Source organism: Strix aluco, chromosome 4, assembly GCF_031877795.1.
Source record: "Strix aluco isolate bStrAlu1 chromosome 4, bStrAlu1.hap1, whole genome shotgun sequence".
In the NCBI taxonomy this organism is placed as follows: domain Eukaryota; kingdom Metazoa; phylum Chordata; class Aves; order Strigiformes; family Strigidae; genus Strix; species Strix aluco.
In genome coordinates, this window is record NC_133934.1 from 57,556,477 (window position 1) to 57,584,471 (window position 27,995).

At 41.2% G+C, this 27,995-nt stretch overlaps 1 protein-coding gene and 1 long non-coding RNA gene across 2 annotated transcripts in view; one reads left to right on the plus strand and one right to left on the minus strand.

Annotated features, from left to right (window-relative positions):
• Positions 1–27,892, minus strand: LOC141922981 (uncharacterized). The gene is made up of 5 exons (XR_012623153.1): positions 27,815–27,892; positions 27,054–27,158; positions 15,692–15,835; positions 270–1,126; positions 1–99 (listed from the first exon to the last, which is right to left on the minus strand). It is a non-coding gene; the product is annotated as an uncharacterized LOC141922981 (long non-coding RNA).
• ARHGEF38 (Rho guanine nucleotide exchange factor 38) overlaps positions 1–27,995 on the plus strand; it is a 38,014-nt gene that overhangs the window by 6,880 nt on the left and 3,139 nt on the right. Inside the window, exons 2-11 of the mRNA XM_074823210.1 lie at positions 3,869–4,059; positions 7,452–7,575; positions 11,963–12,110; positions 15,097–15,114; positions 19,539–19,738; positions 20,243–20,376; positions 22,058–22,162; positions 23,355–23,474; positions 25,919–26,239; positions 27,855–27,995. Of these exons, the coding sequence (XP_074679311.1) occupies positions 3,869–4,059; positions 7,452–7,575; positions 11,963–12,110; positions 15,097–15,114; positions 19,539–19,738; positions 20,243–20,376; positions 22,058–22,162; positions 23,355–23,474; positions 25,919–26,239; positions 27,855–27,995 (1,502 nt within the window). The remainder of the gene's footprint in view (positions 1–3,868; positions 4,060–7,451; positions 7,576–11,962; positions 12,111–15,096; positions 15,115–19,538; positions 19,739–20,242; positions 20,377–22,057; positions 22,163–23,354; positions 23,475–25,918; positions 26,240–27,854) is intronic.

Consider the following 27,995-nt stretch of genomic DNA (forward strand, 5'->3'; position numbering starts at 1 on the left):
AACTTATGCCTTCGCTGCTCCCTTGTGCCAGGCAAAATCCCCATATCTGCACAGTGTGAGTGCAAAACTTGCGGTCCTTTGGTGTGCTCCAAATGCTGCCTAAAGTAATGAAAAGGCCTGTTACTCACTCCATGCACTGATATCACTGTAGTTGTTGCTGTATTCTGTGCCAGTACCTTCACTTCTGGATGGAAAGCATCGGATGGGGAGAAACCTGGGTCCCGTCCCCAAAGGCAAACATAATATCCAACCTAATAAGATGCTCTTACCTGGGAGGAAGGATGGATAAAGCAGACCTCTTGGAGCTGCTTACTCTCTAGGAGGGAAAGCCAGGTAAATTTGCACATATAGATCTTGCAAACCTGCTATGGCGGTTCCTTCAGTCACTTGCTGTGGAATCCCCAATGCTTCCTCTGAGCCTAGAAGCGGGCTGCTGCATTTGCACATTGCAAGCTCTATTCCTCCACTGCATTGCTGGATGTCTCCATCTGGGGGATATTTTTAGACTTCATACTTGCAAGAAACTGTTTTTGTAAGACATGTGGCTGCTTTGTCCATGTTATCATATGGTGAACCTCTTGTTTCATGCAACTAGAGCTGTGTACTTCAATACACAGCTGGAAAACCAAAGTCATCACCTTCCTCTCCAAAGCAAAGTCCTCCAGAAAGGTGACTCCTGCAGGTAACTGGCATCACAAAGCAACAATTGCAAACAGTACCTTCTGCTTTACTTTTTTATGCCTACTAAAAATACCAATAACTTTTTTGAAAACTGGTCTTAAGACACAGCTGTCTAATAAACCATTCACCTGGCATCTCTGAGGATGAATGAGCCAAATTCTTACTGTAGCAGTTAATCCTCAGCAATGTCTCTTCCTGCTAATCCTCTCTCTTGAACCGTTCCGGGGCTGGTACACGTTACCAGGTAGAAACAAGTCTGCTTATATTCCAGATATACACTTGCTGTTTGTGCATTCATTACACTTTCACTTACTCCACAAGGATTTCACAAGCTACTAATGTTCTCGAACTGGTCAAAAGCAATCAGCTGAACATGAAATCACAGGTTTTGGCTGTAATCATCACTTCAAGATCTTGCTGTTGCATTCTATAGAGACAGACATACCTGAAATGAAAAAGTGAACATAGTGAGTGAAAATGGAAAATTATATTACTTTTAACAAAAGGATACATTTATTAAAAAACATGTTTTCTATAAGGAAACAGCATCTACCTGATATTTCTCACAGTTATTTCTTCCTGTTGAGAATAGTTTTTATTTCCTGGCATTATTATCTATCATGCGATAAGGATAATAGATGAGCCCTGACATAATTCAAGAATCAAATTTGATCAGGGTGATCTAATGACATAAACTGAAAGAGCAGCCTCTCAAGGGATTGCACCTTCAAGCCTGAAGTGGGATACAGGGGCTTTATTTTGCTCATATAATGCCCTCCCCTGCCACTAGTATAAAAGATTAGAAAATTCTTTTGCACAGCATCTTGTGTTTACCTTCAAATTCCATCTGATATCATAACAGTGTTGCATCTGAGATGAAATGACATTTCTGAGATTTGTCAGGGAGTCTGCTTCTCTCTGCACTTTCTCAGGAGTCACCCTGAACTCTCATATAGAATCACACACATGCAAACATTTTCACACCTGATCTCAAGAAAAATGCTGATTCTGGTGCAGAACTGGAACGGAAATGTATTGCTCATGTGGTTCCTTGTGAATTTATAAGTGTGGTTACATACTGTAAGTTTTCAGAGGAAAAGTTCCTGTCAGTTTAGCACATAAGCAGCAGGCAAGGTGGTCTCATTCTGCAACCCTGGCAGAAAATTGCTCAGAGGGAGCTGTGGAATGATACTGGTACCAGTTTTGCTCTCCTCACTAAAGTAAGGACAGAGTGTGTTTTATCCAGCCCACAGCACCTTTGGTGGGTGAGCTCTGCAGCAGAGAGAGCTCCTGTGCAGTCTGTGCACTCACACCAGCATGGACTCACTAGGGCAAGATTCAGCTTTAAAATCTTTTGATAGCCCAAGCCTTGTGGAGGGGAGACATCCTCATCATGTTTCCATTTTATGTCCGTGTACAAACTTGAGGACAAAATGTTCATGGCTGTTATACACAGACTTCAAGGCTAAAAACTCAAAGATAAAAAGTACATCTAAATACAAAAAAGTCTGAAGAAACAACCCCCGTCCCTGGTTTGTTTAGGTTCCTTGTCCTCACTGTTTAAAATTAGCAGTACAGAGGTGGACGTGCAGTCCCCAAAGTAGCTATTTAAAACAATAACTGTGGTCACATCAGTCTCACTAGAAAACCTGATGAGAGAAGCGTTAATAACAGAACTGTCCTTTCTGAATATCGGTGGTCAGCATAATTGTAGAAGGGGTTGGGGATGATGATACATTGGGTTTATAACATTTTACACCTCTCAGTGGTAGGCGGCTCAAAGCCTTCTCTCTTGAAAGCTGCTTGGTTTTCCCACAAGTCCAGCTCCAGGTTATCATCTACAGCCTTGGCTGGTGTTGTACAGGTGAGCTGCATGCTGTTCAATGCTCACTTGAGTGCTCACTACCTCTCCTTGACAATCAATTCAAACAACTGCAATATATTCAGTATTGACTATCAGTGAGCAAAGCATCAGATACTGCTTGCTATTGCCTCATTATACAGTATGCTCCCGACAAGAAGTTGACACAAAGGCGTAACAGTCTGATCCTCAGTAGAGATTCCCGTCCTTCACCACTGAGCAATGAAAGCCGATGCTGCCAAAGCACGACCTGGGTAATGCAGAGATGAGTACAGTAATGATATGTCCAGCTTTGTTGGTACTCTGCACCATCTTGTGGCTAGCAGAAAAACACCAGAATAGCTTCTGAAATATTTCACTTGTTTTTTGTATGTGTTTTTCCTAATGAAAAATACAGATTGTCAGCGTACATAGATAAAATTCAGTACCCTTTGTACAGCTGACATGGGTGTCTGCAGGCTGGCTTACAAACCAGCAAAAGGGAAGACCATCATTACAGATAAGTAGGTTATGTGCAGGTCCTGTAGCATACATAAATTACCTATCTGTAGAAGACTCGCTTGCATTTCTATGTATTTGGAACAAGCAAAATACTTGTGGAAAAATACTTAAGAATGTCCTGATCCCAGTGATCTCCATTGTTCCAAGAAATGTTTGTTATTGATCATTAAAGGTTTTCCCATATTCTCCTGTAATTCCTTTGCCTCTTGCAAATAAGTCTTTTTAAACAGAACTGCAAGTTTCATCTTCGTTGTTAGTAACACTGTCTTCATTTAAAAGCTTGTCTTCCAGTACCTGTAGCCCTCAGCTTCCCATGAATAAACTCAACATTACATTGTGCAGAGCAAAGGTTATTCCAGTGAAGCTTATTTATGATAAACACACCCTTTTTCTTCCACAGGAACACATTTTCTCCCATCCTCCAAATCATAATAGATGTCAGACCGAGACTGTGTTTTCAAAGGAGTAGAAGGGCATCAGCTATCCTTGAATTTCATTGTGACAAGGATCAGACTCTTCTGTGCTCCATGGAAAAGTTCTGCTCACATACACAACATCAAAGCTGGGGGAGCTGGTGATGGGTTATCCCCTCACTGCCAAATGGACAGTTTCCTTCGCCAAAACCATGCTCACTTTTAGAGGAGGGAGATGGGATGACACTGAGTCTGAGCTATATTGCCATTTCTTACGCTTCTTTTCCTGCTTCCCATGGCAATTTGGGAATTTCCAACAGGCACTGGATACGTTCCCCCACAGTCATGCAGGGAAAGCTGGGTGAGCATGTGGGATTACAATGCTCCTCACAAATCTCCCTCTTTTAAACAGAAAAAATGGCCCCACAGGTGGGGTCCTCAACCCCTGCCTCTTCACCACAGGAGGATGAAGAACAAATTAGCAGACGGATGATGGCCAAGAGGGTGAAAATCATCACAGAACTCATGCAGACGGAGAAAGACTATATCAGCGACCTGGATCTTTGCATCAAGGAAGTGATTCAGCCCCTGAGAAACAAGCAGGTGAGCACTGGGGGTGGAGGATGAGGCAGTGACGTCAAGGTCTCAACTCACCCACGTTCTGCTTGTAGATAATCTTAATGCAAGCACAGGTGTCAACATGGGAGTGACATGGTGCCAGGAGTGAGTCCAGAGCTAGCTTTCTGGAAAGGGACGTGCCAGGGCTCTAACGAGGAGAGCGGGAAGTCAGATATGCTCCTGACACTTGCGCTACAGTTGCATAAAGCCTGCATCAAGGTACTTGCCCACAGGGCAACTTGGATGCTGTACTCCTGCTTGTGGGCTGCAATAGCAGCTTACAACTCTCCATACTGCTCTGTAATTATAACCCCTGCTACATGCCCTGGCAGACCTTTACTGGCACCTCCAAAAGCAGTATAATCAAGTATTTTCATAGAATGATAGAATACCAGGTTGGAAGGGGCCTCAAGGATCAATCTGGTCCAATCTTTCTTGGCAAAAGTATGGTCTAGACAAGATGGCCCAGCACCCTCTCCAGCTGAATTTTAAAAGTGTCCAATGTTGGGGAATCCCTGGGGACATTATTCCAGATATATCCCTCATCTTTTCCATGGGAATCCTTGTAAAAACGGAGTCTCTTTGTAGCCACCCTTTAAATACTGGAATATGGTGACAAGGTCTCCCCTAAACCTTCTCTTCTCAAGGCTGAACAAAGCCAGCTCTCTCAGCTTTTCCTCATGTTGCAGGCTTCCCAGTCTTCTGATCATCTTTGTGGGCCTCCTCTGGACCCTCTCCAGTCTTTCCACATCTTTTTTGTATAGTGGAGACCAAAAGTGAACACAGTGTTCCAGGTGTGGCCTGACAAGCGCTGAGTAGAGTGGGGTAATGACTTCTTTATCTCTGCTGAGGATACCCTTGTTGGTGCAACCCAGCATCCTGTTGGCTTGCTTTGCTGCTGCAACACACTTTGCTTATATTGAGCTGCTTGTCCACCAGGACCCCCAGGTCCCTTTCCACAGAGCTGCTCGCCAGGCTGTGCTGCACTCCCAGATTATGTTTTCCCAGGTGCAAGACCTTGCACTTGTTCTTGTTGAACTTCATAAGGTTTTTTTTAGCCCGCTCTTCCAGCCTATTCAGGTCATCCTGCAGGGTCACTCTCCCTTCTGAAGTGTCCAGTTCCCCACCCAGTTTGGTATCATCAGCAAACTTCATCAGGGTACAGTTGATCCCATCATCCAGATCACTTATGAAGATATTAAACAGTATTTTCCATGATATTTCCAAGTATTTTCAGCAACCTGAAAAGGCATGAACCTCCCCATCAAGGTTAAATTCAGTTGTAAAGATAACTTTTTCCAGCCTTTCAGACAGCTGTGGTGGAGAAATACCATGTCTGACAGAGCAGTGAGCACTTCAGAAATTTGCATTCTACACAGAAAAGGCACATTTAAGAAGGAAGGCTCATAAACTTTCAGGCAAAAGATCTTATTAGGCCAATGATACCCTTTTTCTTTTTCAGCTGAGACTTCAAAGAGCACCTTTTCCTCAACAGTATTTCAATTCATAGAAAAATTATGCAGCTGAAAGCTGGGAATAGAAGAGGTTGTCCAGAGAAAGATTCATGTTTGTGGGGCCTGCAACATAGCGGTCACAGAGGTTGCACAAATGATATCTGCTGCAGATACAGAAAAAAATAATTTAAACCAGACCTTAAACCAAGTATTCTGTATGTAGGGTTTCTTATGAAATTGGTGACAAAATACAGGTGCAGAGGCCAAAGTGTCTTTACATGACATTGGCACTGCCTCTTCAGGAAATGCTGTGGCCAGCTGAAGCCTGTGCTGTTTAAGCTCCTAGGGAACATTTTTTCTTTCTTAAAACTCTGTCAGAGTTTGTTCCAACTGGTTTTCAGAAGAGCTGGTATCTGCTGGCATAATTTTAAGGAGTTCTTGACTTCTTCCTCCTCACTTGTTCATCTGCTTAGAAGTAGTCTCCATTTGACTCCCTCCCCAGCCTGGCCAGCACCAAGAAAGAGTATTCCCTGGTTGAACTCAGATTTTTGACAAGCATGCTGTATTCCTTCTTTTCCAATCAACTGAGAACATACGTTTAAATTCTGTCCTTTGTCACTGTATTAATGTGTGTAAGTGTCCATGCACAATGTAGTTCCAAATACTATGTAGGCATTGTGCTTGAGTGGAGGTCAGAAGTCTTGTGTTAGATGTATACAGGAAAAGTAATTTAGAGATTATAACTCTCTTAATTTAATAACCTCTGCATTTTTGAAAGGCTTTCAAGAATGTTGTATGGTTTTAAGGCTAGTTCTCAGATAAACTGCAGTACTGAAAGTTTGTAATACGTTTAGAGAAGGATAGCATTTAGAAAATTGACCTAGCAATGAATCTGTTTCATATTTCCAAATGGATAAAACATGTTTTAGGCCCTATAATAGTTATAAAGAAATTAACTGCATTAGTACTGAAAGTATATTTCTGATTCTGTTACAATAGCATGCAATTTGATCCTCCTGGCATCTGGTAAGCTGCCATGTAAGTCAGCAATTCTGTTTCTAATGGAAAGATACATTCAGAGGGTATCAATATGGATGTTGAAATCAGTCTTGCCTTTGTTCTCAGTACTAGCACATTACCACTGGCTATCTCCAATTGTCCTTGAATATTAACTATTGCCCTGCTGTGCAAGGAAATAAATAACTACTGCATGAAAAGTATGTGTCCTGGAAATTTTTTACTTGCTCTGAAATGAGTAGAGACATGGAATGAAATTTTACATTGGTGTAAATTGATGCAGTTCACTGAAGTCAATGTTGTGCACTCAGGCTCCGTAGGAAGCTCTTTAGGTTATATTAATAACCAGAACTGTAAATGTGTTTGTTTTAGTGGAAATTATATCATCTTGATTGTATTTCTGGGATTATAGGACAACTAACTTAAAATGGTACCACCGTCTTTAAGTCTTTGTACCTGGTAGCTGTCACCAAAGCACCAAGGTCTCAGTTTATGTAGCAGCCTCTGTTAGCAACTGGTAATCAGGGAATCAAACCCACCGTCAACTATTCTTTTCCTCAGTGGGAGACTAAACAAACATTTTAAAGCCAGCAAAAGATCTTTTCTTTATTCAGATGATAATATTTATTTCCGTCTTAGGTAAACACTTTCAGATTAGGAATAGTTGAAAATAAGGTTAAAAGCCCTTGATAGCATGCCCTTTGTTAACTGCGTCAACCATATTATACTAATCTGAAAACTGTATATGTGTCCTTGAAGTCACAAGGAGGATGTTTATGTGAGGTCTTGCAGAAGTGGTGTTTCCTGGAGTGTTGAACACTCAGGGCACAGCAAGAGAAGGTCTGTAATATACAATGTCCTTCTTTATCCTTCGTCAGTAGCTGCTTAATATTTGTATTCCATTAGATTGCTCGCTTTGACGTGGATGGCTTGTTTAGCAACATTGAATTGGTCCATCAAGTATCAGCCAAACTGCTGTCATTGTTGGAGGAAGCCACGACAGATGTGGAACCACCCATGCAAATAATCGGTATGTTTACTGTCCTCTTGAGTTCTACAAAGCTACATGAAAGAATAAACATAAGACTCTCCTGTCCTTTATCCTCATCAGACTTAACTAGTACCAGTCCCAGAGGCTAACATGCTACAAGCTGTCCATAATGACACAGGAAAAATGACATGTGAAACCTGTCCAGCTGCTCTACTGTACTCATATGATCAGGACGCTCTTTTTCCATTCATCTAGATGTTGAGGGGGAGAAAGGAAGGAGAGAGTGAGTTTAGCATGAGCAAAAACTGCAGCACTGAGTTATGCCACATACTGATAGTATCTTGTTCATCTAGTTTGATATTGCATACATAACTCTGCTCACACTTAGACCAACTCTTATATTGCATACTCATATTTGTGCCATTCAAGAAAAGCATTAAAAATTATTGGAATAACAAACACGTCACAACACCCCCATACCCACCCCCCAAGCACTGTAAACATATATCTACTGGTGATACAATTCATGTAAGAGGTGGTTACATGTGTTTAACAGGGACAAGGTCAGTAAAGGCAAGAAAGCTGTCACTGATACGAAGTTTGTGGGAATCTGTACAGGAATGTCTGCAGGGATCATGGGTATTTTCAGCAAACAGGTTGGCTCTGGATATGTCACAACAGTCACATGTTCTGCAGGTCAGGCCATGAATGTTAAGGCTTCACTTGACATTCTGGCACAGCTGGAGAGATTTAAGCAGTTACCATTCATCATCTCTCCCATAACTGCTTCTTCAGTGCAGAGGCAGTAGGTGATCCACCTTAAGGGATCAGGTGAGAATTCTTAATTTGTTTCAGTGCAAAGTCAGCCAGTTTACTTTAAAAAACTTCCAGCCATGATTCAGAGGTCAGAGAGGTTTTTTCTTCTCTAAACTGACCACATAGCACAGGTAACATGTTATAGAAATGACCCTTTTTCTCACAAATAATGGGGTAAAAAATTACCGGTTGTCATTTGACTAAGAAACATGATATTAAAACATATGAGGCTTGGGAAATATATTAATCCTAGCACGTCTCAATCTGGTTTGCCAAGGCAACAGCTTAACGTAGTTTGATGTGACTGTGTTGTTTGGCGGTATTTCAACAAAAGTGCATCATGATGAGTCATACCCTTAATAAGCAATGTTCTATTCTAGCAGGAAGTGCCTTTTTCACAGCCAAGAGAATCATCCTTTTAGTTCCCTGACACATCCAGAAGTAAAGACAAACAATTTTATCCATCTATTAGGGTGTATTTCTCCAGAATCAGACAAAGAACCATGAAAATGGGATTGTGGATCACAGAGTTGGCTAACTTATGGCAGGGAAAATGATGGCAGGTTGGGTGTGAGACATTCTTCCAAAGGCTGAGACAGAAGCAGGGAGAATAATTGCATCACTATAAGCAATAAGTTAGTAAGTTTGTCATCCTCTAAAAGTACATCAAGGTGATAATTTTGTTTTCAGGATCTTCATAATCAGTGTAAAAGTTGTTGAAGTCAGTCTATAGAAAAAGCAGGCTTGAGAATGTTTAACATACCCATCATATTCTACCATGTTTACGGTCTTTAAACACCTTGCTTTGAACTACCTTGCTTTGGAAGGCAAGCCAGTCATGGTGAGGTTAAGGAGAACTGCTAATTCACTGGTTTAAAACCAAAACAATGTGGTTGCTCATATTCATGTCTTATTTTAGTCTATGTTCTCCACACCTTATGCTATCTCCACATTGATGAGTAGTAATGTCCAATAGGAGCAGACTTGTAGAGTGAAACAGTTGCTGCTAAGGACCTGGTATCCATACAACACGTTTCAAGAGGTCTTACTTCAGATTGGCTGAATTGAGGGTTCAATTGAGAGATGCCCTTTATGGTTGAAGTACATAAGATGTGCCCTCGGAGTGCATCTTCTGGTAATTACCATCCTCAAAGTGATCCAGTTTTTGTGTCTGTGACTGCTCCACCACATAACTAAGGCATGGGAGATGAGGACTACTGAGAGATTGGCTTCAAAAACCCTCTCCTAATCTGAGCTAAAATGCTAATGTAGACAGACCTTTTGTGGTGCTTTGTCTTCTGATGCTAAATGTCGCTGAGGTTAAATACCCTTTCTAGTTCTCTCCTGTATTTTTTCTCCTCTCAGTTCTGGATACTGTATATGGAGGAATATTAAGACTTAGTAACCTTACCCTGGCTTTAGCCATTAGACCCTTCCTTCCTCCCCCTCCCACTGCTGTCCACACAGGAAGCACCACTGAAAGCCACAGGAGAAACTGTTTCTGTTGCTTAAGCCTTCCTCCTAGGATTTTCTCTTTGAGACTAATGACTACCACACTTAAGAAGGGGCATCAGGCAGATTTGCCTCTGTCAGAGTGTGCAAAAGACTCCGTATTTTTAAAGTTGTGCCCAAATACAATGTGGTTTTGGTTCATAAAGCAAGCTCCCACAGCGATATGCCCAAAGCTCATCTGATTCGGTCCATATGGCTCAGAACCAAGAAAGGCTTTAGGCTTAAGAAATCCATCTGATTTTAAAAGGCCCTATCCATGAAATCAGCACATAATTTTTCTCATCACTGAGCATCAATGAAAGTATCTGTCATTGTGGCACAATACATCAGTGAACAGATCTTGCTCATCTCTTTCATTCTGGAGAAGAGCATGATAATTTTCAGCCTCTAGTATATGCTGAAGTGAGCTGTAAACCTACAGCTTGCATTTTTGCTACTGAAAACATAAACTCGAGGGCTTAGCATAGTATGGGCCATGCTAAGCACTTGGAGCTCTGCTTAAAGTTAGTGAAAACTGTGAGAGCTCAGCATCTCTGAGAATCAGGTGCCAAGGGGAGCAGGATCAAGAGAAAGCTTATTAAGGTTTCCCCTGGCACCGTTGGCTGATAAAGGCCTGTATGGAGAGTTCATGGCAAAATTAGGATGCAATGTGCGTTGGTAGCCCATCAACATTAGCATTAAGCAGAAGACAGAGAAGACAGACAGCTAGAGAGCATTTAACTACAGGATGCTGGTGCTTTTCTGACTGTGGCCTTACAGTAACTAAAATGAACTCGTGTGGCCTTAGCTCCGTCATTGTTGTTCCCTTACTCGCACCTTGAAACCAATGTGCATCAGACAGCCCAGTTAACCTTCGCTGCTAGGGGAAAAAACCCAGAGCTGTGTTACTGTGGTAACTGAATCATTTTTCACTTTAAGATGGAGCAGTTCAATGCAATGTATTATGAAACAGCCCACTCCGGCCAGGATGAAACATGCAGGATGCCTGACAGCTTGGCGCTCAGTCTGTGAATGAATAGAGAGCTCCCAATTAATGTGGTGTTTGGCTTTTAACTTTAATAATCATTTTTATAACTCAACAGGAATGTTTATGAAACATTGGACTAGTTGCCACATAGGTGTAATTTTCAGTAAATGCCCAAGACAGGAGTTTTCACCATTGATGTTGCTTATTATATGCATTTCCAAGGATGCTGATCAGGGCACTGCTACATAAGGGTGTAAGAACCAAATGAATATCTCAGCAGAAGAGATGAAGCATGCCTTCTCCGCTCCAATAATATTTCTTACATACACAGAAACCAACATGGGAGTTTTAGGCTGAGAGAATTAAGCACTAGAATTAAATGGGAAACGGGTGCAGGACTACTTTAGTGCCTCTAAAATTTCCCAACTGTTCTTTGGGGGAAAATGGTGGTGTGGAGGACTTGAAATGGAAATGTTTTCCCCTTCAGTTGTATGTAAACTTAGATACTATATAAAAAAGTCTGTAATCCACTGTGGTTTTATTTAATTAGGGAAGGGGTGGAGGTTACTCCTCTGTCACGTGAAGAAAAATCTCTATTCTAGGCCATAACAGTTGCCATTTCAGGATTTTGCAAAATAGATAAAAGTGAAATGGCTAATGGGAGATAGAGACATTATTCTTGCTATAACCCATTTAAGTTCATATTCAGTTGAAAAAAAAGTCAAAAGGAAAATTAACAGGCTTGCATTCACCCCTCCTGCCAGCCCACGACACAAAAATGGTCTCCCCTTAACAGTTAGGCTCTCGTGTGTGGTCTCCACTGAAGGGGCATTAAGCTGGGATTGTGAATTAGGGGGTTGCATATAAAGGGGTGCGAGGTGTAGAGATTTCATGCCTTTTCCTGAGGGAATCTTTGTGCATTAACACTGATATAATGGTGCCTGGCTATGACAAAGATGAGCAGCTAAGAAATACGTGTAATAAATAATGCACATAAACACACAAGATTGTTTCTAAGGGAAGTAAAGTGGAAGCCAGCCTTTTTAGCTCACGGCTAATGTGGTGGAATAATAAAACTCCTTCTGAGATGCTGTTGTCTGGCTTGACATGCTTTGTTTTTCTCTTTAACAGGGGAAGTGTTCTTGCAGATTAAAGGCCCACTAGAAGACACATATAAAATCTACTGCTATCGCCATGATGATGCACACACCATGCTGGAATCTTATGAAAAGGATGAAGAACTGAAGCAGCATTTAAGACACTGTGTACAGTCCTTAAAGTAAGATCTTTTCAAATGATGATTTCCGTCCATAGTCAGTTGCCTGGCAGGGAACATTTTAAATGGATGTAGATGAAAGGTCCCCTGTAAATCTGGAGTTTTATGAGGCTTGCTGGGAGCTCTGGCTTATGCTGCTTTCATGAAAAGATGACAAGCCAGGGGCCATGATTAGACTTCTTTTTCTCTAAGATGGCCAAAAATAGCACAAGAAAGGTTGCTCTTTCCTTAGCTTCAGTGCCCCATACTGGCAAAAAAAATGCTGCATCATATCATGGCCTATTGGGAACACCTTGCCCAGCTCCCAGGAAACTTGCTGCCCCCATCTTCAGCAATTCTATAGCTTGAATTGAGTAGCCTGTAACGCAGTTATTCACATGCACTGGGGTTTCTGGGTACCTGTTGCAAGGCTCCAGGGATCTGGAGTGGCTGTGTGGTGCTGGACCCCTCACGATGGGGATATTTAAGAGCGGTCAGTGTTGGAGCAAGCTCCCAGGTCCCACCAGTGGAAGGTGCTTTGTACCATCAGCTCCTATGCCAGCCCCTCAGTGAAACATGTTGAGAACCAGGAATGCTGCAGAATAACTGATCCATCTTTCCTCCAGTACAGCTTCCCCTGCAGCCAGTCACAGGAAACAGCTCATCCACTCAATGAAGTGTGCTTATCTTCCACTCATAAATCCCCCTGCCCCTGCACTTTCCCAAAAGCATCACACAGAACTGTCAGAAGGGAAGGCACCATGCTCTTTCAGATCAGAGGCCTAGCTCCAGCTTCAGGAAAGGCCCATGCTGCATGCTTGTAGGAGAGATGTAAAGCTATCACAAATAATGGAGCATACACCAGCAACAGATATTTCAACCAGTTAGTGATCAGTCTGCAGAGAGGAGATGGGAAGTATGTCCAAGTGAAGTCTGGAAAGAGTGGTGAAGGAAAACACTAACAATATTAAAAGAGAAATATTCACTTTGAACACAGGTTATGTTGAAAATAAGGCTTTTTTTGTGCAACATGTCCAGTTATTAAATACATAACAAAGTATATGTGCAGGGTACTTAGGTTTTAGCTACCCTGGACGTTGGAAGAAATAGATTATCATAAACTCAGGCTTTCAGGCTAATGGATGGCCAGGTATCTCCCCTAAGGGCATGTTTTAGTTGCTGATGCCTACAATATTCTTTTCCGGCTAATCAAGAGAAGCCGCTACTGTCATTCATTCATCCCTGCTGCTGAGGCAAGGGGACATGGAAGGAAATAAAGATAAAAGATAGCATCCACGTACATGCTAGGGTGGATGCTGCCACTTGAATTCCAGAACTAGCAAGAGGAGCTCCTGTTCCAACATCACAGCTGGGATTTGTGAAGAGAAAGGATATTTTGTGCTGAACCATTGTAGCCTTCGCTAGCAGGAAGTGACAAAGCCTTCCTCACAATGAAGCCTTGTTTTTTCTTGTTCTTTTCTGATTAGCCTTTAAACAGGAACCAATGAAAAGAGGACTGGTGCGTGTATACTACATTGTGTTTTTTCCCAGTGCCTAAAGACTGCAGTCAATTCAAATATTAAGAACTGAAGGTGCACACTCAAATGCAGAGCTGCGGTCACCTAAACCTGTTACTACCGTTTGGAGACTACTTGCCCTAGGAAGAAAATCATGCAGCATTTTTACCAAATAAGTTATAGGCTGTTTTCCATTGTGAGACATAGTAAAAGCGGGGGCTGGTGATGGCTATTCTTGAAAAATGTTTACTTTTTAATAATTTTTTTTTTCCTTGGAAAGAATATTGTTCCATTTTTTTTTTAAATTAAAATGGGCTAATGTTACTAGGGGCTTCTGTTCCTCAGCTGAGTAATATCTACCATGTGAAAAACAACTTCTATATCAGGAGCAATCTGAGAGTGGCACTCTGCACATCTGTACAGACAAATCAGATTTAATTAGACATGCTGAGATTCCTATTCCTCCTGTTGACTGAAGAGGAGAAATTCCATCCCAAAATGTAGGTGACTGCCTTGGAGACACGTGCATATCCAAATTCTGTAGAGTCCTGTGTTTCAGCAGCAATTATGCAAACTGTGGATGTTGTTTGCTAGCTTAGCCAAAGAAATGCAGCTGGTAAAAATGAAAGGATGTTGGCAACTACCTGCTCTCCTTTCAGCCTGAAGTAGCTTGGTCAACTGTTACAGGGGCAAAGGGACGTCATAAGCACACAAAGTGCTGACAGTGCAGAAGCAATGAAAGCACCAGCTTCCAGATGCTCGGTTAGGCACTGGTGGGCAAGGAGATAAGAGTGCAGGCAGTCAAGAAGCAGTGGTTGATGATGTGATGTCAGGAAAGCCTAACACAGGGATGGAGCGACATTTTGGTTCCCTGGAATTTCAGTGAACTCATACCATAAGGAAAATATTATATGCACATTTGCATGTTTCCAAACTACAATTGCATGTCCCTGCTGTTTTCAGTGTATGTATCAATACCATCCTACACTGAAGAGGTTTCCTTCTTGGTATTGCCTACAAAAACCAGCTTCATTGATTCTATATCCTAAAAGGCTGAAATGTATTCTTTCTCATTTAGAAATACATTTCTACTTAAAGAGCGTAAATGGGAATGTATCTGAAGTGTAAGAATGACATGTTTAATTTTACTTTTTGTATTAAGGACTTGACGTTACTTACTGTTGCTAGCACAGTGACCCAAACTTCCTTCTCTAACAGTGTTAGGACAAGTCTGGGTCTTATAGTCAAAGCCAGGTTTCTGACAATCCTTTCTCATTTGGGGCTGTCCTTTCAAAAGATATAGGGCCGGATACACTGGTACCGTCTGGCTGTTGTGTGCAGTTCTGCTGACACATAGCAGCCATAAACCTAAGTTAACTGGCCAGTTATGGCTGCTCTGTGTCACTGAAGTGTATCCAAGAATCTAGCCCCTGATCTGTGTAAATCCTTTTAGGAGGAATCTAATATGTGTTTTGTTTTCTTCTCTTTTGCAGAAAGATATATGAGGAAGAGTAAGTACTATGCCTTTCTTACATGTAAAGTAGTCTTTAAAATATCTTTAATTTATTTTTAGAATGCTTAAAACTGTACATGCGGAAATTTTAAGAACACAAGCCTTTTGTGTTAGTATAACCCATAGATTTTTCCAGGATATATGTGATAAAGACTCTCAGTTTTAATTTCCCTAAGCCTGTCTAGTTTTCTAATTACCACTGCACTAGCTTTGCCGTATCTTTCAAAATTTGTGGTTTATGAAGCTGCTTAATTTGGTTGCCAATTCATTTGGAGCCCTTTATTATCACCTTGCTGTCTTGTAAATAGATGTGCTTAGAGAGCTCTGAGGTCCACAAGAGTTCTTGTCAACAACATAGTGTCAGTCTTTGAAATCCAGACACTCTGAAATAATTTTGCATAGGCCTCTTTAGACCTGCTACAATACATGTTAGGTTTACAGGTAAAGCTATCTTTAGTGACGACCCCTTCAGTAGCCCTGCATGAGAAGTCCACCTTAGGATCTTCCCTCTGAGAGTGGCTGGAAGAACATCAGAAAAGAACAAGCTCATTGCAGCACTTTGCCAGAATACTCACACAGCCACGGATAACTTGTGGTTAAGGGACTTCTGTGCCAAATGTGACATCTTTGAAAAGCTATAAAGGAACGTTTATCACAGCTGCAGTTTCTGGACATCCAGCAGGTTGGAATCATTGAAATGCAGCATGTCCTGAAGTTACCTGCAGGGAGAGGTCAGAGGAGGGGTTAGCTGAACTGAAGAAAATTATTACAACCTGACAGAAATGTTAAGAGAGAAAAAGGGAGCAAGTGTGCTCTATATTGGTAGGAGAGGAACACACCTATAAAGTCAGAGAATTTGTTAATCAGGAAGTCAATTGCATGTCATAAATAAGATCAGTGTAAAATACACTTTGAAGGATTTGTATGTTGAAGTTCTACAGTTGGGGTTTTCAAGCTTTAGTCTATGATAGGAAATAGTTTTTCTAGATTTTGTTTTGATAAGGGACATTCTTGTATACTCCTGTGTCCCAATGAGCTGGGCTCCAAGAGGAACAAAATGTCCAGAGAGTCACAATAAGATCACGTGAGACAGCAACGCATATAGAAATAGCACAAGACTGGCTGCTCTGCCTTGTGTAACCCCGTCAGAAATGAATGCCTGGTGTTCTCTTTCGAACAGTTTCCACTGGAGTGTACGATACAACTCACTTTCTGAGTTTAAACTGGCTCTTATAAAGCTGTGCAGAGTGAAATAAGCCAGGATTAGCTGTGGAACCCTCCCTGAGCCTGGCCACCTCACCGTGTGGTGCTGTGTGGTGGCATTTGCCTTCCCCACTGACCGGCAGGGCCCTCAGAAATGCCATTACCTGCAACTCAGCTTAGAGGTTGCAGAGTCTCAGCAGCCCTTGGGCAGGACCACGCCCAAAACTCTGGTTAATGTTGAACTGGAAAATACAGTTTAACTCGCCCTAAATGGTCTGTGATGTTGCTGCTCCCAGACTGCTTTTCATTCAAGCATGATCAAGAAAACAATTACATAAATACCAGACAGTGCTGCCCTTTGCTAGCAGCTCAATAGGTTAAATTCTGCTTGGCTTAACAACTGTGCAGCCTCAGTGAATTCCCTGGGTTTGCATGAGAGTCTTACAGCACAGTGAATTATTTGCCCTACATGCCTTGTACTAAAATGAACTCATGCACGGTAAACCATGGAGCCTGAGACTTTAAGTCGTGCTGCAGCCTACGATGCCTGCACACCACTTCAAAATTGCCAAGCTGAATATGACAAACCTCAGCCCTGCTGTACCATACTGGCTATCATGTTTGCCACTGGACCTAGCTTTTGGGTAATGACAGCAAATGAAACTAAATCCTGAATTACCCGTCTTTGCATAGCTCACCACCATGTGTTTAATTTTAAACAGGTGGGAATCTTTCTGCATTTGTGACTTTCTTTTGTCAGGAGGAGGGAGGAAGGGTATGCTGTGAGCTCAGTGCAGTTAAGCCAGCTGCATTTACTGCAAAGCTATGGTAATAATTTGCGATGAGATTAGTATAGCTACATATGACCTAGGATACTTGCTAAATTCAAAATAACAGGGGGAGAAGGCTGAAGTACCATCACAAATGAATTATCAACTTAATTTTCTGCACAATAGATGTCACAAGCCCTTACTCGCCTGTTTCAGTTGCCACCGCGTGTCCTGCCCAGTGGCTGGGTGCATCCTAACAGGGTGCATTGCAAATGGAACTCGTCCAGGGAGAGTGGCTATCATCAGCTAATCTTGCTGGGGAGAATTAGATGAGTTGAACTTTGTGGCATTTAGTGCTCCAGGGAGTCATTATCTTATAACAAACCTACTATCTCTCAAACCATATTGCAAGACTGTGTCATGCAGATACATGAACAGAGGGCTGTTTATCACTTGGGCAGCTGTCCAAAGTGCAACTATATAAAGAAAAGACACTTGAAGATTTTTCCATTCATGAGGCAGCTTTTATAGATTTGCATTCATGGGGCTTTTCAGAGAAAACAATAACAATTTAAGATTTTTTTTTTTCGTTATTGCTGCCAGAAGCTGAAAGAAGGGAAAATAGCTCACTATATTTAATGTAGGATACATGGGAAATGAGGGGGATTGTAATGATGAGAAGGTTTGGGGACATCAAGAAGCCTTAAAAGGCATCTACTGTTAATTTTTTTCATGCAGAACTTTCTTACAGATAATGCCTGTGTGAGAGAGATGGTTTAAATATGCAGATGTCTCTTCTCAAAGGCATTCAAATTGTTAGTTAATTAGTCAGCAGTAAGGATTGGCTCTTGTACTTTTTATACATATAAAAGTGGGAATGAAAGCTTTTTTTTCCCCCTTCTCTTTTACTGTTTCTGCTGCACAAAACAATAGATGTCAGCCTGCAAAACCAAGTGGCTGTTCCCTGGGTTTTGTACCTTCCTTCTACGTTGTGTTATTCCATCTTTCCATATGCTGAAATCCTTTTTTGACTAGCATTAACTCTTGCATAGTTAATGTCAGACAACCTTTTCGCCTCCAAAGCAGCCTTTTTGGGCATGTAAATGGAAAGCTTCTTCTGCTTTACTGACTTTTATGCTGATACCAACAGCTCACGCTCAGTTTCAAAGGGGAGGTCTGTGAGTCACAGGTAGTTGGGGCCAGCACTTGGTGTCTGGTTTGCTCAGGAGTGGCTGTAGCGAGGAGACAATGGACATGTCTGTCCTGCTGCTGGAGCCTCAGTAGGGGCTGGCCCTGGCTTTAGGGCTTGACCACCTAGTGTTACCTACTTTGGGGACACCCCATGTTTCTACCAGCCATGTGGAAAGTAATGAAGGCACCTGTGGCTCAGTCCTGCCCTTCCCTGTTTCCTTCCAGGCTGTTGTGCCAGCCTGCAAGCTGCACAGCCTCTCCTCTTCAAGCCTAGAGAGTGCAAGCAAAGGCTTTTGTCCAGAGTGGGGCTGGAGCATGAATTCAGCTGGCTGGTAACTAACTCCCTTGCATGGGGGCCAGAGAGCTCGGGTGCCTGAAGAAGCTGTGCTGCTGTCCCTGCCGAGCCAGCAAGGATCGAGCCTGGAGCCGCAGAGCGGCCCTGTGCCCATGTTGGAATCTGTGACTTTCCTACCCTCATCATTCTGCCACCCTAGGCAGCTGCCTGCTTTGCCTTTATGTAAGATGACTTTCAGCAGGTTGGATCAAGCCTGGGTGAACATCCTGTATGCTTAGTGTTTCCCCAGCCAGATCTGGTACCCTTTGGAAGCTCAGGCATCACTGGAAGTAACCTACTGGCAGCCAGCAAAGAAAAGTGACAGGTAAAGGACAGTAAAGCTTAAGGGTCACTGTGGCAACTTGAGAGATGTTATGAGAAGGGATGCAGCCATGAACGGGCATCCCAGTTACTCGCAGCAGCGAGATGTTGCAATTTTAAGCCTGAGGGGCCAGAGCAGGATGTAATAGCCCCATTCACATGCCGTTTCTCGAGCTTCCTGTTTTTTGTTCTTCCACCTACATCTCCCTTCCTGGGTGTTGTGGTGTGTAAGTTGTGCCACACGAACCCTCAGACTGAGTGGGACAGTTTCAGAGCTAATGTCTAATCAATAGTCTGGTAGGTTGCTGAAAATAGAGAAAACTCAGACCCGGTGTGTATTTCTCATTGAGTGGGCGAGAGGAGGGTTTCATTTACAGTGGCCCATGTTCCCTGACAGATGTATCTTATTTTTTTACTGAAGTGGTAATTGCAGTTCTATGAGTCAGTGCAAAGCACTGCTCTTGTTTTGATATTTTCTGTAGTTGAAAGCTCAACTGAAGGCTATAAAAGGCAGCAGCTTCAATGACTAGACAGAAATAATAAGAAGCTTTTGTCTTCAAGGAGTTTCTCCTTATGTGACAATTTTTTTTGTATAAATTATAGAGGAAAGCCAAATCTAATGGACATGGGATCCCTGATGATCAAACCAGTGCAACGGGTGATGAAATATCCTTTGTTACTCTGTGAACTCTTGAATTCAACTCCTGCTTCTCACCCTGACCACAAGGTGCTACAAGACGCCCTTTTTGCTATGAAAAACATTAATGTCAACATCAATGAACTTAAAAGGAGGAAAGATTTAGGTAAGAAAAAGGCACAGTGAGTTCTTCTGTCTTTGTAGGTTTGGGCTGGCAATTACAAGAGAGATTTCAACTCCAGTCATATCACTGCAACAGTTTTGGCTGGTGCTACCCAAATTGAGTAATATGCTGGGTTTCAAGATGCCTTAATGTCACTTGTCTGCAGCCAGTTATGTTATCTGACTGGTAACTCCAGAAATATGAAAATGATGAAAGAATTCATGTTATATCTATGTTCATTGTCTGTAATGCAGTTGTAAACACTGATAATAATTAAGATGCAGTAATAGCAATATTTCTTAGACTTGCCACATAGAAGCCCTAACTTCACTCTTCCCAAGGCTAGCGTTGATAACAGGGTTTTCATCATCTCAAGCATTTTCACACAAGATTACAGCAAGTGACATCAAAGTGTCTGCTCTCAAATGGTTTCATATTTGTGTGCCTGTCCCTGTGAAAAGCCCTGTGAATACAGATTATTAGTGTCATGAAATTCTCTGTCTGCAGTGCTGAAGTATAAGAGGAATGATGATGATGAAACCCTTAAGGAAAAGTTTTCCCGACTGAATATCCACTCCATTAGCAAGAAATCCAAGAGGGTCACCAGTCATCTGAAAATACTGACAGGGGGAGAACCTCAGGTACTTACTCATCCAACTGCAGATTTGCATTGACAGCTTCTGCTTTTGCACTGGGCATTTTTTAAAACACGTTGGAAATGGAGTTTGTGGTGTTGCTTTTTTTCTGCATCATTTATAAAGTCATTTTCTGAATGTCACAGAAGACAGGAAAGATCTTTGTGATTGAAATAGAAAATAACGTAATGTGTTCTCCACCTTTTCCTTTTTTATCTAAGAGTTTCTCAAACTTCTGATCTTCAGCAGAGAGGAAGTGACTGGCAGTTTTGTGAAACTCAGCCTGAGATTAGTGCTTTGTGAATAGACTGGCAATAGTTATTGTCAGTGCTGAGAATATGTTCAGTCTGTCTTGTTCCGCATCGTAACATTCAGATTCTGAACCCACCAAGGAAGATGAGCAATACTTCTGTTTAGGAAGGCCAGGGGGGTTTGCCTCTACATGTGTAAGGACCTGGAACAGTCAAAACTACCAGAGGCAAAGAACCCTGTGATAAGTCCTATGGGTGTTGAGTGGCCGAAAATAAAACACTCCTTCATAATTTCAAGGTTGTAATTCAAAACCTAGCAGGATAAACATTTTCAGGAAAGCTTAAATCTGAATCTCAAAGAAAATCAATTACAACCGACCTGAAAATTATATCCAGTGCACCTCACTGCATGAGATGGCTGATTATACAAGGACACTTGCCTTTCTAGATGTGACTTTACAAGATACGTGATGTTTTTTCCTGTTTTGCTTTTTATCAGTGGTTTCCCCCTTTCTCTGATGCAAACTACCCACATTTATTTTTTCTGTTCATTTATTTGTACAGTGGAAATTTTTGTATTCAAAATGGGACACCAGCAAGGCTATAAAATCAGAGAAAAACCAGGAATCAAATTTGATTAAGAGGAGATGTGATTTTTCTTTTTTTTTCTTTCTCTTTAGAAGCTTCTGTTTTACGGTTTTTTTTGGTTTTGTTTCTTAATTAAGCTTAAAACATTTGAGAATCATTTTAGAATCAGGATATATCTGTTAAAGATTCAGCCCTCTCTCCTGCTTAATTAGACTAAGAAAGTTCCCAGTTCACATCTCTGAAAAATGCTGTGACCCTTACAGCAATATCACTGAAAACGAGACTTGAGATTTCTCAAATTCCTCAAGTAAAAGGTAGGCAGAAATAAACGTATTTTCATTTTTTTTTTTTTTTCAGCTAGCATAGAAAATTAGTACAAGCCTATTTCCAGCTGCTGAGGTTTCTAGCTGAAGAGCTGGCATTGCTCTAGAGGTAACAGCTCCACCTACAGCCTGCCTGGGGAAATGTCCCCATCACCCACAAATAAGCACACAGGGAAGTAATGCCATGACATAAAAATATCTCAGAATTTTCACCATTGTTTCCTCAAATGGAGCAGCAAGATACAGAAAATGAAGAGTTTTATTGGAACACGTAGGTGTGCTGTAATAAAGCAACTCCCTGCTTCCACAAGGATTAAAACTTAAATTCTCTGTCACATTGTCCTGTGCCTTTGACTTTTCTTGGATTAAAACTAGAGTTTGGGAATGCTAGGGGCCGATCTGTTCTGTTTTCAAAGGGAGTTGTTCAGGGAAGGTTTGGGATTTTTTCAGCAGTACTCTGGACGTTTCTTTCATCACCCAGGCTCTTTTGGACTGCCAAAATAACAGTGCAAGCATCTATTTTAGGTGAAAGATCAAACTTTTAATAAGGAAGAAAAGTTGTTTCGAAGTTTAGAGAAGACGGTGAAATTGTGTGTGAAGAATATTTCACTCTCCTCGCAACACCTACAGGTGGGTACAGGCCTTTTTGAAATCTGTGGCCATAAAACATGTCCATAACCAGTTTAACACACATTTCTGCCACTGGTTAGGCAACACCAAATTATTTATAGGCAGGTCTGTCTACATCACAGTATTAAATAAATAAGCTGTGCTGATGCTGCATTACTGAGCCCATGGCAAAGAAGTTTTGAAGCCCACACTTCTGCATTTCTCCCCTTACACAAGCAGGCTCTATGGAAATCAATGAGTGCAGTGCAGAAAAGAATGTGCTGTCTGGTGGCAGAGTTATGACTTTCAATCACTGTGTGAAGCCGTCATATAGGTCATGCACATCTGCAGCAGTGGAGCACCAACTGCTTGTCATTAAAAATGGAAGAACTGAGTTGCAGCCACAAGAATTAAAATGTCCTAAAATACATATTTTGAATGTGAGGACTCCTTCCTTTATCCTATTGCTAGGTAGTGTTGACAGCTAGCATTAGATGTGCAGAGTGCTCAAGTGCTGTAAATGTCCTTGCTTTAATTCTCCTCTCTGAAGATGTGGGTTGGCTTGTAACTTATCAACTTTTCCCTCTCATGGACAGCTTGCCAACTCTGTAGATGGCATGAGGCCCTTCAAAGTGTAAGTGTGCCCAAACCTGACACAAAGGTTGTTTGAGAGGTAGGTAAGATCAATAGCCAGCTGGCCACAGCTTATCGCAAATGCACCTTGTTTGGTTCAACAAACAGGGGAAGGCCAGTGAGCTCAGCCAACAAGGGTTGTTGCCTGGAATGGTGTTGATAGTTCATTATCCAAACAGATGCACTCTTCATTAAGATTAACATTCACAGTAAGTGAAATACACCACTGTAGTCTTACTTAGTCCTCCAAAGGAGGCCTGTGAGGGTGCATGGGTCTGGAGCTGGTTTCTTGCTGAGCAGTAGCTAACTTCCAGTGGGACATTCATTAGGTTGGGGCATAATTTTTTCAGCTGAACGTTAACAACTTGATTCTTAAATAGTTTACATTGAAAACAGACAAAACACAGGAAAATATTATCACAGTAAATAGTTCCACAATGGCTGGAAGCTGCACAGAAACTGCACAGGTGTCAGAGATGGAAAATATTTCTGATTCCATCAGTATTATTGCAGTATCTGCATGAGTGAATGCAGTATATTAAAGCAGATAGTAATACAGTTTCATCTTCCTACAATTTAGGATTCTATGCATCTGGCTGCACAGAATATAATTGGGCTTCAGGAAATCTTGCAAGACAAAGACAACGAAGTCAATGACTGTTTGAAAAAACGGAACACCGCAAATCTCTGTGAAGACCTTGTAAGTTTATGTAATGTCCAGTGTTGCACAGCTAATGTCCAGTGATACACAGCTATCTGTGTGTGTGAGAAAACAGGTGTATGTGAGGAACACTAGGATGGAAAAGAGCCAAAAACATTAGGAATCCATTGGGAAAGATGAGTGGGTTTTTTGGTTGAGTTTCTGTAAGAAATAAGATAAAATTCAGTGTAAGTGCACTGTGTTTTCCCTAGAAGAGCTAAAGAAAACTTGTGAAGCTAAATTCCTGGGTTTAAACTAAAATCTCTGTGATAAATTTGCACATTTCACCTGAGCTTCAGACAAGAGCAGCAGATTATTGCTTTGTGACTTCTGTTAACAGTACTTGCAGTTTTAGAGTGACTTTTCTGAGTTTTGTTGTGCTCATGAACTAATAGCTTCTGGAATCATAGATCTGTGAAAATCTCAGCTTTATTACCTTTTCAGGTAAGTTACTATCCTTCATATAGGGAAAGCATGAAAAATCTGAATATAGCCCATAGGAATTAAAAAAACATTTAAAAAAAAAAAAGTAATAGTTTTTCAACTAGTCTCTTGCTTTCAGAGTCCAAATGAACTCTAATGCCTGGGTCTACTAAGATAGACTAAAATGTCTCTTCAAAATAGAGCAGGCTGCTTCTTCAAACTGCTCAAGCTGGAAAAATTCAGAGGTGGAGGTTTTCTTATACTTTCCTAGGTTTGTGCTGGCTAAAATATACCTATTCAATCCTTTTCAAAACACTGAAAACAGAGTCTGCCAAGAATCAGAAGGATCTTTGGCAGACCACATCCTCCCAGATAATGACAGGGAAGTAAGATGTTGTACTTCCTTTCCTTTGAAGTTCCTGCATTTAAAAAGAATCTCAAAAATTAATCTCAATAATCAGAAAGATATTTTCAATGTCTTTACAATGAATGAGTGCATAAAGTGCAGAAGAGTACCCCTCTATCATTGCAGTGGTGAGTGTGTCCAGTATGGAAGATGTCCCCATATTCAGAAACATCAAAGAAAACCAGAATCAATTCCAAAATAGATGAAACTGAAAACTTTTTTTCAGAAAAAAATTTGTGGCTCCTATTGGCTCATGACTCAGCTATTCTGAAGGTCTATGTAATTTAAAAAAAAAATAAATCTTAATCTTATATTTTTCAATTGTGGACATTGTTATTAACCATGTTAATTTCTATTTATTATCTATTTATTTCTGTGACTTGGATTTACAAGATTACAAGGATTCTCTATCTTATGTATCAGGTTTTTTTAAAAAAACTTTTGTCCTGACGTTGCATGATGAGTAGATGTTCTCACTGAACAACCTATAGCGTTCTTCACATGTTTTCCTGAAAGCGCATTATCAACGGAGATCTCAGCAATGAGCTCAGGTTATTTTTTTTCCTTTGTGCATTTGTCAATAATGAATACCTTCCTCTCTCTTTAGATTTTTAGGGCAGAAATTCACAATAGCCTCTTCTCTTCCAGAAATCAGGTCCAGCAGTTTGGAAAAACTGTTTTCTTAATGCATCAAAAATTGGTTCACTAAACATAGCCCAGTTTTTCAGGTGGAAATAAAGTAGGAACTATCTAGCCAGTGTACATCATCTTGGCCTTGGGAGAGCAATTCTGGTGCTAAAATGGATCTGTCCTCAACTGTGGTGTGTTACAGAGGGTGGAGGGACAGCTGCTCTTTTATTCTCCCATTCAACCCGACAGCTTAATTCACATAGAATGTTCAAGAGCTTTAACATGATGATGAGTTTCACTCACTACAAGCCTGTGCTGTATTTGAACAAGTGACTTACAAAAATAAATTTTATTTCGTGCAGTATTAATCCCCTGAGACAATTAGAGACTGATGGAAAAGTCTGAGAAAGACTTGGGTTTTTTACCAGGTGTCTAATTTTGTTGATTACTAGAGATAAAACCAACAAGCATAACATAATTTAATCAAATCAAGTGATTGTTTGTGTTTGCTTAAACAGGAATTGAGTTACAGCTGTTTCCAGAAAAAAAAAAAAAAAGGCAAGCAGCTTTGATAAGCATTCAGGACTGCAAGACTGACGTTTAACAAGACCTCACTGCCTCTAGACTGTATATTGGCATGGGCCTTCCAATTATGGAAATCCCAGTTTTATTGGGCCGTTTCACTGGTCCTTGCCGTTTTTCCTCAGTGGTAGCACACTAAGGGCAGTAGCGCAGGCTGCGTGCTCCAAGGGACCGTTACCATTAGTAGATACTTTAAGCTGCAAAACTGTTCTCTCTCCTTTGCAATGTTATGAAGGAGATTCTAACTCATGCTAGACCCTGCCTGAAGCTGCCTCTGACAGCAATGCTTTGTGAAGAGAAATTTACAGATTGCTTGATAGGCTGCCATCAGGCTTAACCTGTTACTGGGTCTGAAGAACTGTATGAATAAAGTAATAAGTAGACCTGTTTTATACCTTTCCAGATGGCTCAGATGGACAAGCTTGTTTTGACTCCTCTTTCAGCACTACAAGCCTTATTCTCAGGCCCACAGAAGCTCATCCAGAAGCGCTATGACAAGTTGTTGGACTACAACAGCTACCTTCAGAGGTCAACAGGAGAAGAGCCAGACCTAGCAAAGAAAGACTATGAGGCTCTAAATGCACAGCTAGTGGAAGAACTTCAGGTATTCAACAAAGCAGCCAAAAAGATTGTGTTGAACTGCCTGCATTGCTTCATCACCCTCCTCAGGAATATTATGTCTGCAGCACTTCAATCAAATTCTGCTGTGGTGGTGCCTGTTCCAGTAAGTACATTAGAAACAGCTGTAGCTCTGCCTTTATTTGTCTTTTTTCTTTCTGTATGATTTGGCTAGAGTTATGTAGGACACATACCTACAAGCTACACTGATTTTGTTTGTTCTGCTAAGCACAGTCAGGGTTGGGGTTTTCTTTTTGCTTGCAAGCTCAGCAAAGGTTAATTTCTGAGTTTAAGTTTTGTCAGGCCTGGACTTTTCATTAAGAGTGATCCTAATGCAGCTGTTCCAGCTGCTACAGTGATAGTAATGGCAAAAACATTATAGTAAGGCAAAAGGGAGGCAGCTGCTAGCATTTTAGTCTTTGTTTCTTAGCGTCTACGCTGAGCAGCCCAGAAAACACAAGAACAGAAATTCTAAGTATGTACATGAACACTGCTGTTGCTAGGCCTGCAGAGTCACTGCAGATGACTGCAAAAGAGAAGCAGGTTAGGAGATGTGGTGAAATAATTTATGTGAAAAGCAAGTTGCTTTTAAACCCAAATATGCTTCAGAAGCTCCTGCAGACACCTCTAGGCAGCAAGCAATAGCTTTGTCCACGTTGGCGTTTTGAGGAAGTTCAAATTATTTCACTTATGTAGTCAAAGGTACCAAAGATGACTGAGCTACACAGAAGGGCATTAGTTCCTCTAGCCCACTCCACTCTTTCTGGACACTATGATCATTACCTGAAGTTGAGAAATTATTCTTAATTTGTGTGAAAATCCTACAGTATTTCAGTTTTGTGGTACTTCTTCCCAGAGGACTTGAACCCCTTGAGAAACATAGCTGCAATGATGCATTCCACACATCCAAATCCACTCACCTGAACCACAGCAAGACTCTAGATAGGAAACACATTGTAGTGAGGCAATTCTGGAGTATTCCCTTCCATCAAGGCTTGAACACAGCACTTTATAGTCAGGGACAGCTGAAAAATTAAGAAAGCAAGGTCAGGATCAAAACAGATCTGTGCTCTTTAATGGGAAAATGAATGCTTTTCCTGCATAAAGAAATTGCAGCCCTGTAGTTTGACCATTTCATGTTTTGAAAGCTGTTGTATTGAGCAGTGTTTTCTGTGAGGCTCTGCCTACAAAATTACCTTATTTTTTTTCCTATTTACATCAGCAAATACATTTGGGGTTATGCACAGACCAAAAGCACTTATCCAGTGCCTCAGACAGAGCTTCAGCTTATCCAACGATTTTTAACCTTTTGGCAGCACCTAGTTGCACAAACACACAGCTGTAGGGTAAACTACTCCAAGCATTACAGCACTTTGGCCTCTCTGATAGCTGCTGAGATGCACATTTGCATCTGAAAGCAGGTGGTTCAGTAACATAAGTGCAAGGCTGCTCATTTTCATCACTGTCTACAATATTTTTTAATGATTTAACTTATAATAGTATGTCTTTTAAATCTAATAGCAATCATTAGAAACTTTCTTTTAAGCAAAAAGACCTTTCTCTTCTTTCCATCTTGTACCTAGCACTACGGGCTCTGCAGAAAAGAGCAGGAACTTGTCGGATTTCCCGACTCCTAGCGTTCAGCCCATTAAACCAAGTCTGCTCTCTCAAATTTCCTTACCATTTTGTTCATGAGATCTAAGCCACCTTTGTGTTTGCAGCTGTCTTTCTCAAGCATCTGTGAAGTGCAGAATCAGTTGATGGAGGAGGTTCACAAGCTGAATTTTGTAAAAGAAAACAGCAGTGCAACATTCATTGAGAGAAAATTGAGCTTGGAAAAAAAGAAACCTGTCCCTTCTCCG